Source organism: Bos indicus, chromosome 1, assembly GCF_029378745.1.
Source record: "Bos indicus isolate NIAB-ARS_2022 breed Sahiwal x Tharparkar chromosome 1, NIAB-ARS_B.indTharparkar_mat_pri_1.0, whole genome shotgun sequence".
Taxonomy (NCBI): Eukaryota; Metazoa; Chordata; class Mammalia; order Artiodactyla; family Bovidae; genus Bos; species Bos indicus.
Genome location: NC_091760.1, coordinates 80,642,703 through 80,660,675, shown reverse-complemented (window position 1 = coordinate 80,660,675; position 17,973 = coordinate 80,642,703). Strand labels below are relative to the sequence as shown.

Below are 17,973 nucleotides of genomic sequence, written 5' to 3'. Positions count from 1 at the left end.
CGATGTAAATCATTCATCCGTTTAATACCAATGCAGGTATCCATAAAATAGCCCCCAAATCTACATGCACAGGGACACTTCCTGTTACCACAAAACTCTTTGTTCATTTTAAAGTAGGGTCAGTAAGTGAGCTCAGGGGAGACAGCAGTCACTAAGACTTGAGCATACTGCTTTTTGGAAGAACTTGTTGCTATGCCTATGGTTATTTGGTGCTTGTCTGATTTCCACCTCCTCTACCCCGTGGTGGCTCAGATGGTAAAGCATCTGCCTTCAATGTGGGAGACCTGGGTTCGATCCCTGGGTCAGGAAGATCCCCTGGAGAAGGAAATGGCAACCCACTGCAGTATTCTTGCCTGGAAAATCCCATGGACGGAGGAGCCTGGTTGGCTACTGTCATGGGGTTGCAAAGAGTTGGACACGACTGAGCAATTTCACTTCACTACCACACAGTGAGTACTCGAGGAGCAGGTGCCCACTTTCTCACTTTTCCTGGTGCACAGCCGATACAAATACCAACTGTGTGAGATGAGAAGCCTGGCAGGAAGAGAGCAGAATGGCAGAGAGAGGAGGCAGGAAGTGTCCTGTTGTGATAGAACAGGTTGAACATACAGGCTGGTTTGTTCGAGAGGATGTGAGGCTAGACTTTTCTGACCTTTGACCATCTAAAGATATCTCTTCAAAAGCAATCAAAGCATCATGCTCCCTACCCCTTACTCCATTAACAGCCAGAGCACCCGTGGACCCAGTGCCTTGCATGGGACCTTGAGGCAGAGAACTTGAGAGCAAGGTACCTGGCAGGCAGGTGGGCTGGCTTCTCCCCAGGACTTCATTCATCCAGACTCCTTGGGCAGAACAGGTATATACACCTGGGTGAGGGAAAAAAGGTTGAAGAAAAAGGAGAACGTGGTTGATTCATAGCACATGGAAAATAGATCTGAGCTCTTAATTCCTCCGCTGTGAATCACTGCAAGTCTTCCAAAGAGTCTTTCTGATGCTGTTCTTTCTGAGCCAGTCTGGTCTGCAACTTGAAGCATCTTTCTAAAATGGGAATCTGATTTCGTCCTGTCTCTGCTCAAAATCACAATAGCTCCCCATTGGCCCCCAAAATAAATGGCATGCTCTTCAGTATGGTGTCTCTGAGCAATCTGACTCCTGCCTGTGGGGGCCCCGCCCAGACCCTGGAGGGCACTTCTCATCATTAGTCACACAGCTCTGGGTGGCGCACTTGCCCTGCCCCTGCTTCCCCACTTAATAAACGCTTTCATAAACCACAGTCGTGCCCACCATCTCATGAGGCTTACACTAGCTCTGTGAGCTCTGCCACTATTCCTCTTTGAAAGAGAGGACTTGGAGGCTCTGAGAAATTTGGAGCATTTTCTTGGTTCTTGTCTGTGGTGGAGGCAGAACTGATTGGCCTTCACATCTTTTTGAGGGTTCCTTTTTTGCGGGGGGCTGTGAGTGTGTCTGTGTGCGTATGTCATATAGGTCCTAGCAGTATGTCATGCTGCTGGGGTGTCATGAAGCTTAACTCTCAGGGTGCAGGCCTGAGGCAGGGAGAGGTGAGGTATGTCTCCAAGGGTTTCTCCTCCCAGTTCCTCTCAAGCGATGGCCAGCAGACTGGCTGTGTTAGCCCCCAGCCTAACCCTGAGCCCAAAGTATGAGGAGGGAGTGGGCTGGGTAAGCATGCAGGGCTCACCTGTGGTATTGTGTAGCATCTTGTAGTAGGGCCTCTGGCAGGAATATCTGATCTCAGACTTGTATGTGGTGAGGTTGTTCCTGGTGGAGAAGGTGACCACTCCGTTTTCCAGCTCTGCCGGAGCTCCACAGTCCGCAACTGAGAGGGAAGAGAGCAGAGCCCTCAGATGGCCTTGCCCCTTCTTCTTGGGGCCGCGTGGTGGGTCTGTCCCATACGATGTGCAGGTTGTCCACTGCACACAGCTCCAGAGAGCAATGTTACAGCCTTGCATTTGGGGTCTCTCCCATCTGTGATAGTCCTGCTGGGTGGTCAGCTCACCTGGCCTGGTGTCAATGTCAGGGCAGGGGCTGGTCTGCTGAGATTCAAGCAGATCCTAGACTTTTCCCCACCAGGGCCCTCTCCTTGACTTCCAGTTCTATTGTGCAATCCTCTTATCCTCTTCTGTCCAAATATGAAACCCGTGGCTCAGTGAGAAAATTCTGGCTCATATAAACTAAAGAACCTTCACTTCTTCCAGCCCCAACCACATGCTGAGTAAGAGCAGTTACTGTGTTCACTTTGAAGCTTGGCATTTAAGAAAAAACAAAAACAAACAAAAACTCAGCTCCTGCATGCCTGCACAGCCCCACCCTGCTGGCTCCCCGCAGGCACAGAAGGCAGGATGGGGGCGGCTAGGGTGAACCAAACTTTCATCTTCACCTGTACATTTTCTCTGGTTGTGGGTGGCTGCTCCTGGGGGCTGGCTGAAGGACAAGACCAAAGATACCTGCTCCTCAGAGGTGGTCTTAGGAGAGCTTGCCAGTCCAGGCAAGTCTTGGGAGTTGCCAGCACGAGTCTGCCAGGAGCCAGGAGCAATATCTGAGGAGCCAGTTTGTCAATATCTCTTCAAGGGCCTTGTTAGGGGGTGATGCTCCATTCTAAGGAAATCATAATCTTAGACCAAACAGCCTCTGTCAGAACTGAAGAATCCCAGGGAGCTCAGAACTTCCCAGGGGGAATGGAATCTGAAGTTAGGCAATCTAGAACATCATCTTTACTTACAGATGAGCCAGAGAGGAGCCTTGATTGGTCTAAGGTCATACAGTGAATTAGTCAGAGAACTAGACCTGATCTTAAACTCAATGCTTTTTATAAGTAAACCAGACTGACAGTTATTAGAATCTGTTTTCTAGTGAAAATGGCCTATAATCAATATTCTGGGTAAGGCTAGACATTAGCTGTCTGATGTCAGAGGATCACATTCTAAAGCCAGTTTCCTTCCTCCTGAATTTGCTTGGAAAACAGAAACAGGGACAATTTACCTGTGAGATGCTACTCAGAAGTTGTGATTTTTTAATATTAGAATTCCAAATTTATCTTTTTTACTGAATAGAGTGTTATCTAAAACATAGGTGATCTTAAGGTGATCTTAAGAGCCTCCAGCATGGAGGAGAGGGATGAAGGATGGAAGTAAATGCAGGTAGGTACCTCCTATCCACAAGAAAGGCAAACACACCCAGAAAACTGGTTAGTGGTGTTTCCTGGCCTCCAATCCCCCTGGATGAATCACTCCCATTTGTTTTGATCGCCCAAAAGTAGAGACACCCTTCTACTCTGGGCAGGGGCGGGGAAAGTGTGTAAGGGTCAGCACTACGATAGCAAGAGGGAATAATATTTACTATCTAGAACTGTAAACAATTTTACATGTATTTTCCTGATGAGTCTCAAAGCAGCTTTTTCTTCCTTTTTTTTAGGAAATATCATTGATTAGTGTCTGGATCTTTGTATGAGCCTTGTCTCCCTTAACTTAGGTCTAGCAGTTTATTTTGCCCAAATTATCCTCAAAACCTAGTATCTAGTATTAGGTGGAGCAATTCCAGGGCTAGGTGTTCAAGCCCCTGAGAGCCTGTACGTGTCCAGCACTAGCAGAAATTGTCTGGACTGAGGGTCTGCTTTCACTTCCCTCCAGAGAAGTCACTTGGCCCACTGATGAAGCTGCTCTTACAGCCACACAGAGGGTGTGACAAATAGTGGAAAACAGAGGATCACTGCAGCTTGGATATAGTGAGTGGGGAAGAGGTGCACCTTCTCTCCAGGTCTACAGTAGTAGGCAAATTACTGTATCTCTGTGGGACATGGAGACAACTTCCCTTAGCAAAACCCTTTGAGCTCTGCCTGACACAATCCAAGATGGTAGATCAGGCCCTGTCTCCTCAGTCTATCTTCTTTGCTTGAGGAAGGGTCTTGACGTCTTCTCTAAAGTGCACCTGGTCACTTCCGCACTCTGGAATCGAAATACGCTTCCTCCCTCCATTCCCTCGGCCCCCCTTTCTCCTGCATCTCTGCATGGGGCTCTGCTACCCAGACCCTGTCTTCACTCTCACTCTTGCTGTCGTTTATTTCCCTTCAGACATGTTTTTCTTGATCCGCCATCCTGAAGATGCTTTGACAGAGTCTAGGGGAGTCCTAGGCAACCACACACAATTGGCTCACCTGGCCCTCAAGATCCGGAAATGCCCAGCCCAGCCCACCCAGCCCCCAGCCCCATCTTCTGGGCATCCCTCCCGTGGTGCCCTTGTGCTCCAGTGTCAAGGACCCCTCACTGTGCTGCTGCTTTCCCACTCGGGGAAACCCTGTGGTTCATGCTCTGCCCACGCTTCGACCTTGATCAAACATTGCTGCTTCTTGAAAGTATTTTCTCATTCTTTTAATTGGGTACAGCTGCTTCCACATTTTTCTTTGCATGGCCCTTTATTCTTCACCCTCTGATGCATGTATCTTTTGTTTCCTGGTATTGTAATTATTTGGGTTCATATCATATCTTCTGCCTAAATGATGATCCCCTCTATCACACTGAGTGCAAGGCCTGTTATCCTTTGTGCTGTTAAAAATATTGATTCAACTGATGATTATTTTTAGTGATTGCCCCAGCTCCTCTCTCAGGGGCACCCTTGACCTAGAATGGCACTTCAGTCTCTGGACCATTCTTTGGCCAACTTTGCAGGATTCTGCCCTCATCAAGAGGCCATTCAATCAGCGAATAAACTAATAAGCAGTCACGGTGTAATGCAAGGGTTCTTTGATATGTCTACCTAGATTTTGTTCAGGCTGAAGCAGAGACTCCCAACCTCTGCAGCCCCTTCTTCATCATTGTTCATAACCCAGTGATGTCCCATGACTCCAAAGCTGAACACTGCTGTTTTCAAGTCTGATGCCTATCTTTTGAAAAACTTTAATTAGGAAATTTTCAGAAATGCAAACTTTGTAAGCCCCAGAGGAAAGATCTCCTGGTGATGGGATTTTAGCCCCATTTTAGGTACAGGTGGAAGAGAAACTTTTGGGCATGAGACTAGATCTAGGTTTCCTAAAAACCCACACTATATGAGTTATTGTTAACTTCACCTACTCAGGGTTGTTAAGAAAGTAGCAACAGGTACAAATATTAAAGTCACAAAGTGACTCTGGCCCATTTAACCTTGAGGTGTGGAGTAGAAATCAGGGCTCACTTTGACCTGGTCCTCCTAAGCTTTTGAATATAAATTAAATCGAGTGTCTCTAGAATCAAAGCCATTTTTTCCTTTCAGAAGAGTATAGTCCACATAGAAGTGCTAAAAAAGAAATCCCCCTTTGTCTTTTCATTATTTTCCAGCATAATGTTTAAATGATGGGTGAACCCTCAGAAGGAGAGTTGTTCTCACACACTAGGCAGTTTCAACTGCTTGGGCCTGAGTTGCCTTGCTCAGCATCCATTCTAACCCGCACTGAAATGGGAAATGGAGTGTTGGGAAGATAGGGAGGGATGGAGGACCCCTGGGACCCAGGGTCTTGTGAGTGGTCCATTCCTGGATGTCTGCACAGTGTGGGGTCCCAGCATTCACTCTGCCATTTGCTCTGACTCAGGTTCGCTTTCCACATCCATTTCCGTTTCTGCCACCATGATGAAGATCAAAGAGGGGTTAGGAGGTGCAGAGAAAGGAAGCGGAGAGAAGGGAGAGAGAAAAAGAAGAGAAAGAAAAATTAGCAAGCAAAGCAGACACAGTTTATGCAGGAAATACAGAAATTGCTCCACCAGAATTGATTAAGAATGCACAGTGCAGGTAGTCAGCGTGAAGGACAGCTTGGGATTGTGGGATGTGTACCATTCTGAGAACTCGCACAGTCATAAGTCCTGGCTCGCGGCAATGGTAACATTCTGCTCCCTGAGCAAGCTTTGCATTCATCTGTTCCAAACCCTTATTTGACAGATGGCATCAGAGCAGACCAAGACTTGTTTGGAGTCACCACAGCAGGTGGAGGCAGGGCCAGGACCACAACCCATAATTCCCACTTCCTGTTCCCATGCAAGTTTCTTCACTGCACATGTACACTTCCTGTCTGTCTCAACCCCTTTCCCTGGGGACTCTCAACTTCTCAGTCTTTTTTGCCTTTGCATCTCTCCTAGGACCCAGCACATGCCTGGAACAAAAGTGCTCAATAAATACCTACTCAGTGAACAAGCAGAGATGCCGGTGTGTCTGAGAACTGGTATGTGGGAGAACCAGGCCATATTAGGAAGGAAAAAATTCCTCTTTTCCTGATACTTTTGTATATTAATATGTCACATAAAAGTACCATCAAACACATGAGTTGCCCTGCTCTGTCAACACTTCTGTTACCATAAAAAGTATGTGTCTCATTAGGGAAGAAAAATTATTACCCAAATTTCCAAAAGCATGAAAGAGAGACCAAAACCTCTTCTTATAAAGGGCATTGGATGGGGGAGATGAACAAGCTTCTACTGAGTTTTCACTTATTCCTGGTGCACCTTAGGTATGATGTGTACATTAACTCAGTTGTGCTCAGTCATGTCCGACTCCTTTTGACCCCATGGACTGTTGCCTGCCAGGCTCCCCTTTCCCATGGAATTTCCAGGCAAGAATACCGGAGTGGGTTGCCATTTCCTCCTCCAGGAGAACTTCCTAACCCAGGGATTGAGCCCGAATCTCAATTAGTCCTCAGAACGATCAACAATGCTGGAAACAGGCCAAATGAGGACGAGCCAATGGTTCAGGGATGTTGAACTGGTGGAGTCTGGATTGGAATCTAGAACTTCTTGTCTCCAAAGCAATATCCTGTCCTTTCTACCCCTTGTCCTCCGATTCCTTCAGAACGCTCCCTTGCCTTGTCCTGCAGAGTGCTTCACAAAGGCCTCAGTCACAGCACCACACAGGAGCCACCTGCTGGAGGAGGTGGCACACATGTCTGCTGGCATTTGAGTTCTTTACCGTCTGACCTTGTCTTTTCCGTCTGAAATCCCTATGGACTTCTGCATAGGCAACCAGGGGCTTCCCTGGTGGCTCAGAGGTTAAAGCGTCTGCCTGAAATGTGGGAGACCTGGGTTCGATCCCTGGGTCAGGGAGATCTCCTGAAGAAGGAAATGGCAACCCACTCCAGTATTCTTACCTGGAGAATCCATGGATGGAGGAGCCTGGTAGGCTGCAGTCCATGGGGTCGCAAAGAGTCAGACGCGATTTCACTCATTTTCACTTAAACGTCTGTTGAAACTTTTTGTTGGAGTCATAAAATGCCCCTCTTTCCTACACTGGGCTCTGACTCCAGCCACAATGTCCCATTAAAAATAAAATTTAAAACAAGCACTTTCCGATCCAAAATTATGCCTGGGATTTGCTTCAGGGGAGCCCCACCCTGAGAGTGTCCCCTTGGGAATGCATCTGCCTGCTTACTGGACTCGAGTCATTTAGGACTAGGGAAGGGAATAGTACTTCAAAGTTTATATAGGGTCATGAAATGGGGCTGGGGCTGGGTGAAGACCCACTCTAGTTCTTGACGTCTCACCTCTCCATTCAAAAATAAATCCTCCTCCCCTCCTTCCCTTCTTCTCTTTCATTTTCTGTCACTATGCCTCCTCCCATCATTTTTGCCACAGATGTCCTCTAAAACTGTGGTCCTTACAAATCTTGCATTAAAATCACCTGGGTAGCAGGAGAGGGCGTGGTGGCAGTCAGTTTGTATTTTTACAAAACTTACTGAAGGATTTATATGGATTGCATTATTTCAGAACCACTGGGATATATTCTAGAATATTAAGGCTAGTCCAAACTTCTTTGTAGCTGAGGTGAAGGATCTTATCCATGATCACAGCATGGGTTAGAAGCAGAGCCAAGGCAAGAACTCTGGGTTCCAAGAACCCCTGCTTCACGCAGATCCACTGTGCTGACCTCACCACCCTGCCTTCACAGCCATCCCAGGAGACAGCGGATACAGCTGATGGCCACTTAAAGACGGTCAAGGTCATCAGTGCCAAAATAGTGTCCTATATTAGCAAATGCCAGAGCTAGTTTCAAACGTGGAGACAAGCTATTCATCTAGCAAATTTGGCAACCTGTCTGCAGGCAGAGGTAAAATTAGTATTTGGAAAGCAAACTGGGACTCACAAGTAGTGTCTTTTGAAATCCTAACACCTTACTGCTGAAAGGAACATTTGAGAGCTTTTCATCCAACCGCACTGTGTCTGTAAAATTCCTGCCCCATCCCTCTCAGGGTGCACTTGCCAGGCTCCCCCCACCCCGTGTGGGCTCTGCTCACATCCCCCCAGTGCTGGGGGGCTCATGACCCTTATAACCAGCCAACAGTGTGTTCTTACTTTTACAGGTGGGAATCTTGCTACTCCACGTCCCGTCCTTCAGACACTCCATCTGGAATGTGTCCATCTCCACATTATCCTAGGAAGAAGCATGAAGAAGGGGAGGAAAGGAGGGGGAGTGGGTTGGTGACTGTTTCCCAGTGTAACCAGCTCTCCCTCCAGAGCTGGCTGTTCTCCGCTGGGCTTTCCCAACGGGGGCCTCCGAGGGCTTGAAATCAAGGGGAGGACAGACACTGAGTTCATGTCACCCGTTCCTACTCTGGAGAGACACCTAGTGCTAGGGTGGGGCTGGGGGGTGCGGGTGTTGGTTGGGGGCTGGGCAGCTGTCTGAGAAGGGACACCTGTACTGGTGACGCCTTCTTCAGAGCTGTGGTTCTGAAACCTCACTCAGTGAGCATCAGTGTCGCAGGCCCCCTCCCAGAGTTTCTGAATCAGTGGCTCTGGCCTAGGGACCAAGCCCTTGCATTTCTAACTAGTGATGTGCTGGTGTGGTGGGGACCCCACTTGGATTATCATTCCATGAGAGCAGCAGTCCACTAGCTTGGCTTACACTGAACTCACCTGGGCAACTTAACAGACAAAATGATCACGGGCCCTGCCCCAGAGATTCTACTTGATCTCAGGTGGGGCCTGGGAGGTGGTTTTGTTAACTAGTGGATTACTTCGAGAACCACTGTTTCAGAGAATGAGCAATGCTCACCTGCCACCTTTAAAAGCTCAGCTTCTGTCCCAGGGCTACTCGGTAAGCCTGATGAACTGTGTTAAGGCTGTTTGTACTGACTGTCGGGCTAAATGGATATTTTGCTCGGACTTTTGTACCACTTTCAGAAGGGAGAGTCTGGGACACATGCTTTGAATTTTCAGAAGGCTGGAATTTTTGGCGCATTGTGGGAAAGCTCGGAAATACCGTGGTGGGACCAGGACAAGCTCTGGAAGCCCATCTGCCCTGGGAGGCTCTGGGGAGTTTCTCTAGCCTGGAGACCCACCCCTCCCCTGGCAGGACCCTGTACCTTCAGCACTTTGTAGCCTGTGTCACAGCTGATGAGCACCTGGTCTTTGAAGGAATACGTGGTTTGCAAGGGTTCGATTTTCCCATGGACAGGAGGCTGCAGCTTGGGGCACTCATTCCCTGGTGGGGAGCAATGAAAGGAGTAGGTGAGAAAACAAAGGAAAGGGTGGTCATGAGAAGCCTTTCCCTAGAATTCAAGGCCTGATGGAGGTGGGAAAGAACACGTGAAAACCGCACCCCCAGGGCATGGGGGCCTAGACCTACCAGGCCCTGTAGAAGGCTTACTTTGGACACTTGAGCAGGTCACTTTCCAACTTGGACCTTTATTTCCTCATCTGTAAAATGAGGTGGTTTGCCAGATGATCTCATCAAAACTCAGGGTAGGAAAAGGTATTAAATGTCTGAGCATAACTCTTGTCTGGTGTTTCCTTTCCATCTTCCACAGTAGGCCTGTGGGACACTTCTACAGGGACGAGGAGCTCAGTACCCACCAGTGTGTACCTTTCATACTAGACTCCTCCAATGAGAGGAACAGAATTTTCATATTCCGCTGAAATTTACACCCTTCAAGTTTTTACTCAGTGGGAGTAGTTGGCTCTTTCGGGCCACTCACGATGACCCCACTCTTTCTTCCCAAGATCATTCTTCACAGTGCCAGAGAGACTGTGATTTGCACTTCAAAAGGCTAAACTGGATAGAATTCCTATGCCTGACGCATTTCCTGGTTTATTCTCCCTCATTAATATCCTCTTCCTGCCTCTCCCCACAAGCAGGCACTGAAGCTGGTGATGAGCCAAGGCCAGGATATAGCGTCTTTGCACTGTGTTAGTCACACCCAGCTGTGGTCCTGCCGCTGCCCCTCTTCCTCCAGTTACTGTACGCCCCTTGGTCAAGTAACTCCAGCAGGGTTTGGACCAGGACCGGGTGCCTCAAGGTATTGGGCGATGAGGCCTGTGGGCTTTGTCACTCTGGGTGCTCAAGGAGGCAAAGCACCATGATGAAGCATTTTGTACTAGAGGCCTACACCCAAATTTATGCCCCAGACTTTGGAAGGCCTGGGGCCGGAAGGATCCTCTCCAGGCCCAGTCAATCACAGTGTGAAGTTCTGGAAACTATTTTTTTTGAAAATTATAGTTTAAAAAAATTATTTATTTTATTGGAGTCTAATTGCTTTACAATGTCGTATTGATTTCTGTTGTACAACAAAGTGAATCAGCTGTATGTATACATTTATCCCCTCCCTCCACCCCCCACCCCCCATACTGTCTATCTAGGTCACCACAGAGCACCGAGCTGAGCTTCCTGTGCTTTATAGCAGGTTTCCACAAACTATCTATTTTAGATAAGGTAGTACATTGGATCGCAACTGAGCAACCTCACTTTCACTTTTCACTTTCATGAATTGGAGAAGGAAATGGCAACCCACGCCAGTGTTCTTGCTTGGAGAATCCCAGGGACAGGGGAGCCTGGTGGGCTGCCGTCTATGGGGTCGCACAGAGTCGGACACGACTGAAGTGACAGCAGCAGCAGCAGCAGCAGCAATACATATATGTGAATCCCAATCTCCCAATTTGTTCCACCCTCCCCTTTCCCTCACCCCGTGTTTGCATGTCTATTCTCTTATATTAGCATCTCTTTTCCTGCCCTGGAAATAGGTTCATCTGTACCATTTTTCCTAGGGCATATACTCTGAGAAAACCATAATTCAAAGTGACATGTGTACCCCAGTGTTCACTGCAGCACTATTTACAACAGCCAGGACATGGAAGCAACCTAAATGTCCATCGACAGATGAATGGAGAAAGATGTGATGCATATATACAATGGAATATTACTCAGCCATAAAAAGGAACGAAATTTGGTCATTTGTAGAGATGTGGATGGACCTAAAATCTGTCATACAGAGTGAAGTAAGTCAGAAAGAGAAAAACAAGTATCATGTACTGATGCATATATGTTTTTTGTTTTTAAAAATCTCCCCACTTGATTCTGAAGTGCAGCCAGTTTTGAAAACATCTTATCCAAACCCACCATCATTGCTGCCCTTTATCCCATTTATAGATGAGAAACTAGTCAGCAGAGAGAATCTGCCTTGGTCCCAAGCTGCTCAGTGGCAGGGTTGGGAGTCCTGCCACATCCCCGGAGGAGCCCAGGCCAGCACCCCCTCACACTCCCTGGCTGCTACACCATGAGGGCTGAGCATGGAAGACAGGTGTGACCCAGAAGGGGAGAGACTGTGTTACCTGTCGCCCTGTATGACAGCCTCCAGCCCCGGTTCTCCCCCGAGTTGTCACTGCGAAACAGGATCTGGATGCTGTGGCTCTGGGTATTGATGGGTTCTGGGGCTTTCTCTCCACAGAAGGGCCCCAGAACTTTTGGACCAGCTTTAATCTGTGAGGGGCAAGATAGAAAAAAAGCAGGGTCACACCTGAGTGGCAGTGACTGCTTCTGGGATCATCGCTACTCTGCACCCAGGGTTTTCTGGAAGCTTCCATGTGAGTCCATGATGTTCACTCACATTCTTAGTGGGCATTACCATTCACCAATGGGTTCCATCTCCATTCTGCCATTCACAGATTACAATGACCTTGGAAGTGGACAAGGCAGGCTGATTTTCCTCTCCTCAGAGATGAACATATTATGGTTCAGAGAGGGGCAGAGCCCTGTCCAGATACATAGGACAGAAAATGCCCCTGCTTGCAAAGATCCTGCAGTCTAGTCCAGGCAGACTAATAGATAATAATAAAAAAAAATAATTACCAGCTGTAGTAAGTATCACAAAAATAATCAGGGTGATATATAACATACATATATAATATAAATGTATGCTATATGTTTATAATTTAAGTAGTAAAATCTATGTAGTCTCTATAATTTTCATCATTAATATAGTAGATGTTGTTTAGTTGCTAAGTCATGTCCAACTCTTTTGTGACCCCATGGACTGCAGCCAACCAGGCTCCTCTGTCCATGGAATTTTCCAGGCAGGAATACTGGAATGGGTTGCCATTTCCTTCTCTAGGGGAATCTTTCCTACCCAGGGATCGAACCCCTGTCTCCTGCATGTGTCTCCTGCATTGCAGGTGGATTCTTTACCACTGTACCACCAGGGAAGCTTCAGTATAATAGATAATAACTTTAAATAGTTAGGGAAGGCCTCTTTGTGGAGGTAACATTGGATTTGAAACATGTAGGATGAGTAGGAGCTTGTCATTTGGAGAGGAGGGGAGAATACATTCCAGGCAGGGAAAACAATGTATATAAAGGTTGAGGCCAAAAGTGGGAAAGAGCCTGGTAAGTATCAAGAGCAGGAAGGAAGCCAGTGAGGCTGGAGGAGAGGGAATGCCATGGCTTGAGGATGGGAAGGCAGCCATGAGCCATGCTGTGTTGAGGAATTCATGTTTATTCCAAGTACAATCTTGATATAACCTGGCTTTTATAAAATTTACCCTGGATGCTAGAAGATAACATACCATGCAGAGCAAGAGTGGATGCCAGAAAACCCTCCAGGTAGCTTTGCAGCTGACCAGAGAGAGCAGGGATTGGACTCAGGAGAAGGCAATGGCACCCCACTCCAGTACTCTTGCCTGGAAAATCCCATGGGCAGAGGAGCCTGGTGGGCTGCTGTCCATGGGGTCTCGAAGAGTCGGAGACGACTGAGCGACTTCACTATCAATTTTCACTTTCATGCATTGGAGAAAGAAATGGCAACTCACTCCAGTGTTCTTGCCTGGAGAATCCCAGGGATGGGGGAGCCTGATGGGCTGCCATCTATGGGGTCGCACAGAGTCAGACATGACTAAAGTGACTTAGCAGCAGCAGAGGCAGTGGAGATGGAGAGAAGGAAGAGGCACTCTGGGCTGGTCCAGATTTCCAGCCCCCAGGCCTGGGTCCTGCCTCTGCTTTAACTCTTTCTCCTTCCTCCTCTGAGGACCAGCACTTCTTAATCCTCATTTGATGACTTCTATAATCCTGGGTATATCTTCATCTTGTCACCCTTACTGTGGTGAGGGGGACAGTGAAGCCCCTAGAGTTACCTGCCTAATGATAAGCTCATAGCATAGCAGCTGGGATATAATGTATGGTAGACAGAGTTCTGGGCCTGCCTTGTGGCTCAGATGGTAAAGAATCTGTCTGCAATGTGGGAGACCTGGGTTCCATCCCTGGTTTGGAAAGATCCCTTGGAGGAGGAAACCCACTCCAGTATTCTTGCCTGGAAAATTCCATGGATAGAGGAGCCTGATGGACTACAGTCCATGGGGTCATAAAGAGTCAGACATTTTTTGACTAAATGACTAACACACACAGACAGAGTTCTAAGATGGTCCCCTTGATCTTCACCCTGGTGTCACTTCATGATGATATTATGTTACCTGGCAGAAGGGATTTTTCAGGTGGGGCAAAGGGCTGATTTGGGATCAGGGAAGTTCCCTAGACTGGGTCCAATGAAGGTGGTGGATGTTATTTTAAATAATTACTTTTTAGGAAGCCGCCTGCTTGGCCCCCTATCCTGGAAGAAGGTAGAGAATGTCAATTTTCCCAATTCAGCCAAGATTTGTCAGTATCCCCAGGGCGTATAGCCACTGCTATCTTACCTTGATGTAGTCATAGGGGCAGGACACCTCAGGATGGTCCTCAATGTCGAAAATATCCTCAAACTGCAGGCTGATCATGAAACCCTCCTCTAGCTCAATGGTGTAGAGGCATTCGGAGCTCTTGGGGTAAGGGCTGGGGAAGTCGGGGCTGGTGATCACGCCGGTCCGCTGGGTGAAGAGGTTGTCACTGCACTCCACTGTGGGAAGCACACGGGAGCAAAGTGGTACACCACACTCAGGGCCACAGCAGCCCGTTTCTTATCTGCTACGGCACAATTTTCCCAGTGGTTCTGAGAGCCAAGTGGGGGAAGGAGTCACTATCCCCATTTTACAGATGGGGAAACTGAAGTTCAGTGAGGGGAAGAGATTTACGCAAGGTCACACAAGCAAGTAATTTTCAGGGTTAAGACTCACAGGCAGTGAGTGTGATATACCTTTTTGTCCAATTCTCCGATCTTGGTGTGGGGCGTGAGGGGTCTCAGATGAAAGGTTTTGAGATGTGTGGTCAGGGAGAGGATCTTCTCCTCTTTTGTGCTGCTCTCCCCTCAGCCCAGGACTCCATGAAATCTCTGCTCAAAGCCATCCTTGATCCCTCATTAACACAGGACCCTCACACATACCCTCACTCTCTGGCCCCTGGCCTTGCCTTGTTTCTCTTCATGCTGTTGACCACTGCTTGCATTGTGAAATGTATTTCTTGGTGGATTTTCCTGCCCCCACAAATCCCCTGAGCTCTGGGAGTCTGCTCTGTTCCCCATCACAGTTGCAACCCAGCAACCAGTGTCTTGTATCCTGGCCATGGCTTAACCCTGCAAAGGCCCTGTGATATGCCATTGAACCATTGTCCTTGGATCTGGTATATCAGTTCTTTCTAGTCATTTGTAAATGAGAAAACTGTGGCCCAGAAAGGGGGCATAGCTAACCCTAAAGTTCCTCAGTTACAAGCTTTAGAACAAGGTTTAGAGTGGTCTCTGAATCCCTGTGCTTTAATATTCTACCCCAAGCATTTTCATGGGGATGACATTGCTCCCAGAGGGGCCAAAGTTGGTTCTTAGAGAGGGGAAGTTGTTACTCTTTTTATGCATAACACACAGGCAGACATATAGTACATAAACATATATACAGGGTATTTGTGGTATTAAATTTCATGGGTGAGACAATTAGGAACAGAAAAAGGCTCTTGGGGGGCAGAAGCAAAAATGAAAAAAGGATTCATAAACATTGCTCAGTCTTAGCCCCTCTGTGGTCAGCACATGGTAGATACTCAATAAATACTTACTGAATGAAAACCATGGAAAATACAACCCTCTTCAAGAACACTCATGTATGTGCCTGCTTTATACTGAGGGGTTTTATTCAGAAGTAGAAGTTTTTGAAGGAGGAAGGAAAAGACATCCTGTTTCTAGCATGCCCTCCCCCAACGCTCCCTCACTCAGCTTCCAAGCAGTCTTTCTGGGACCCACATCCTTACCCTGCAGTCATACTGATCTACTGGCAACTCCCCAAACATTCCGAATCCTGTCATGCTTCTGAATGTTTGCAGAAGCGGTTCTCTCTGCCTGTCGTGCCCTCCCTTTCCTTGTCCTTTTTCCTTCATCAAGGGCATCGTCTCTGTCAAGTGCTTGCTCACTTGCTGCAGACTCAGGTCTGACGGTGCCACACCCACACTTCATTTACAACACTTACTAGATTTTATTATTTGCCTGTGTGGCTATTACCTGCTAGCCAGGAGGTCCTCCTGGAAATGTCTTAGTCCTCCTACTTCTCCCTCCCCACCTCAGCCTGGATACTATGGCAGAGAAGGCACGTGGATGAGAGGGGAGAGCAAAGAGAGCAAGAAGGAAAGGGATGTTTTCTTGCTGTCTTATCTTTGTCTCTCTCTCTCCCCTTCTCTCGCTTGCACTGGGGTTCTCTCTATCACAATATAAAAGTGAGAGGCCAGGGAAGAGCAGAAAAAAAGGAGCTGGTGGGTAAAACCTAGTGCAGGGTTCAGACCTGGGAAACCTGGGTTTTCCCTTGACTTGGCCTATTACTTACAGGAGGAGAGGAAATAGGGACTAAAGAGCAGAAAGCCCTGCTCCCCAGGAAGAAAGATGGCCTAGAGGCCGGGGCTTCTCAAATGCAGTTCTCTGAGAATCTGAACCTGACTTCCAGGCTGGTGGGCATTACAGCATCTTTATTCTTGTGGTCCGATTGTACTTTTAATTGTTCCTACTGCCTGTCCATCCTTCCTCTGAGCCTCCCCTCATCTTACTGGAAAATATGACTCCTAAAAGTGATGCACAGAATCAATGCTGGGCCCCACCTCGGCACGTCCTGTTGTCTGTGTGGAGAATGTAGCCGAAGCGACAGGAGCAGTAGTAGCCGCCGATGTAGTTATGGCAGTAGTGGTCACAGGACAGCTCCTCGTCCTCCCGCTCCGTGCACTCATCCACATCTGTAGGGCAGGTAGAGCCTCTCACAACCAATTCAAGTGTGATGGTGAAGAGAACAGCCAACATTTACAGAGCACTCAGTGGAGCCACTCACTTTGTTGGGAGATACCTGCATTGTCTCATTTAAGCCTCACCTAAGCCTCCAATTACAAACGAGGAGACTTACCCAAGGTCACAGAAAACCTGGTCAAACCCGGGCAGCCTGACTCCTGGTGCTGCCACTGTTCTCTAACAGTTGTGATGACAGCAAGCAGGACGGTTATGACCCCCTTGTTATAGATGAAGAAACTGAGACTTAGAGCCATTAAAGAACTTACTCCAAGTCACACAGATAGTAAGTGGAGTCCTCGTTCAAATCAAGGTGGGCTGGCTCTAAAATCTGGGTTTTTAACCTCTCCTCCATGTTGCTTCTCTCTTTCTAAGTTTCTAAGGTGGGTCAAGCCCTATCTTAGGTATTGGAAATATAAAGATAAAAAGATGTATGTTCTCAACCCAATTTGAACACATATTTCTTCCCAAAAGATACAGGAATGGCCAAGAAGCTTACACATGAACAGATACTCAGCATCACTAGGTGCCAGGAAAATGCAAATTAAAACCATAATGAAGTACCAACGCATGTCCTTTGGAATGGTTAAATTTTTTTTTTTTAATTGATGACATCAAATGTTGGTGAGGATATAGAGCAGCCAGAACTCTCATACATTGGTGGAGGGATACAAAATTGTGCAAACACTGTGGAAAAAGACTGTAAGACAATTTCTTATAGAACTAGACATACACCTACACTATGATTAAGCAATTTTGCTCCTAGATATTAATATATATCCCACAGAAGTGAAACATATGTTTACAAAATGGCTTGTACAAAAATGTTTGTGGAAATTTTATTAATGAGATCCAAAAAATGGATAGAACCCAGGTGTCTGTCAATAGGAGAATGAATAAATAGATTGTAGTATATTTATATAATGGAAAATTATTCTGCCAGGAAAAGAAACAGTTACTAATGAATTGTAACATTAATGAAAATCAAAAACTTTGTGCTGAGTAAAATATTTCTCATCTCCAAAATATAATCTGTATGTGTTCATTTATATTAAGTTTTGCAAGAGGCAAAACTAATCTATGGTGGTGAAAAAAATCAGGACTGTTGTGGTGACCTCTGAAGAGGTCAGAGTGTGGTGTAATTGGAAAGGAGCATAAAGGAACTTTGGGGGTTAATGGTAAAGCTCAACATCTTGTTAGAGATTCAGTTATATACAAATATATATTTTTCAAAGCTTAACAAATGTACTTAAGATTTATGCATTTCATTGAATATACAGATTTTACATGAAAAGAAAAAATTGTGAATAGCTATTGAACCCTAGATAAACAATATGCATGCTAAACTATTTAGGAAGAAGAGTACTGATGTCTGCAATTTATTTTGAAATGTGTCAAAAAAAAATGAATTGATGGATAGAGGATAGATAGATGGATAGATGTGTGATAGACTAAATGCAGTAAGACATTAATGGTAGAATTTATGTAGTAGGTGTTCATTTTAAAGAAGAGAGCACAAGACACTTAATTTTGAGAGAGAAAGGGAGATGTGGGGATGAGTCACCCAC

At 46.7% G+C, this 17,973-nt stretch overlaps 1 protein-coding gene across 4 annotated transcripts in view; it reads right to left on the bottom strand.

The window, feature by feature from the left end:
- MASP1 (MBL associated serine protease 1) overlaps positions 1–17,973 on the bottom strand; it is a 68,091-nt gene that overhangs the window by 21,306 nt on the left and 28,812 nt on the right. For 3 of the 4 annotated variants that reach the window (XM_019958293.2, XM_019958299.2, XM_019958288.2), the window contains exons 4-10: positions 16,228–16,359; positions 13,923–14,119; positions 11,571–11,718; positions 9,329–9,447; positions 8,319–8,397; positions 1,697–1,834; positions 792–866 (exon numbers count right to left, since the gene is read on the bottom strand). In XM_019958293.2, coding sequence (XP_019813852.1) covers positions 792–866; positions 1,697–1,834; positions 8,319–8,397; positions 9,329–9,447; positions 11,571–11,718; positions 13,923–14,119; positions 16,228–16,359 — 888 coding nt within the window. Of the gene's footprint in view, positions 1–791; positions 867–1,696; positions 1,835–4,367; positions 5,603–8,318; positions 8,398–9,328; positions 9,448–11,570; positions 11,719–13,922; positions 14,120–16,227; positions 16,360–17,973 lie in introns of those variants that run through there. The other variant, XM_019958319.2, reaches the window with a different exon arrangement.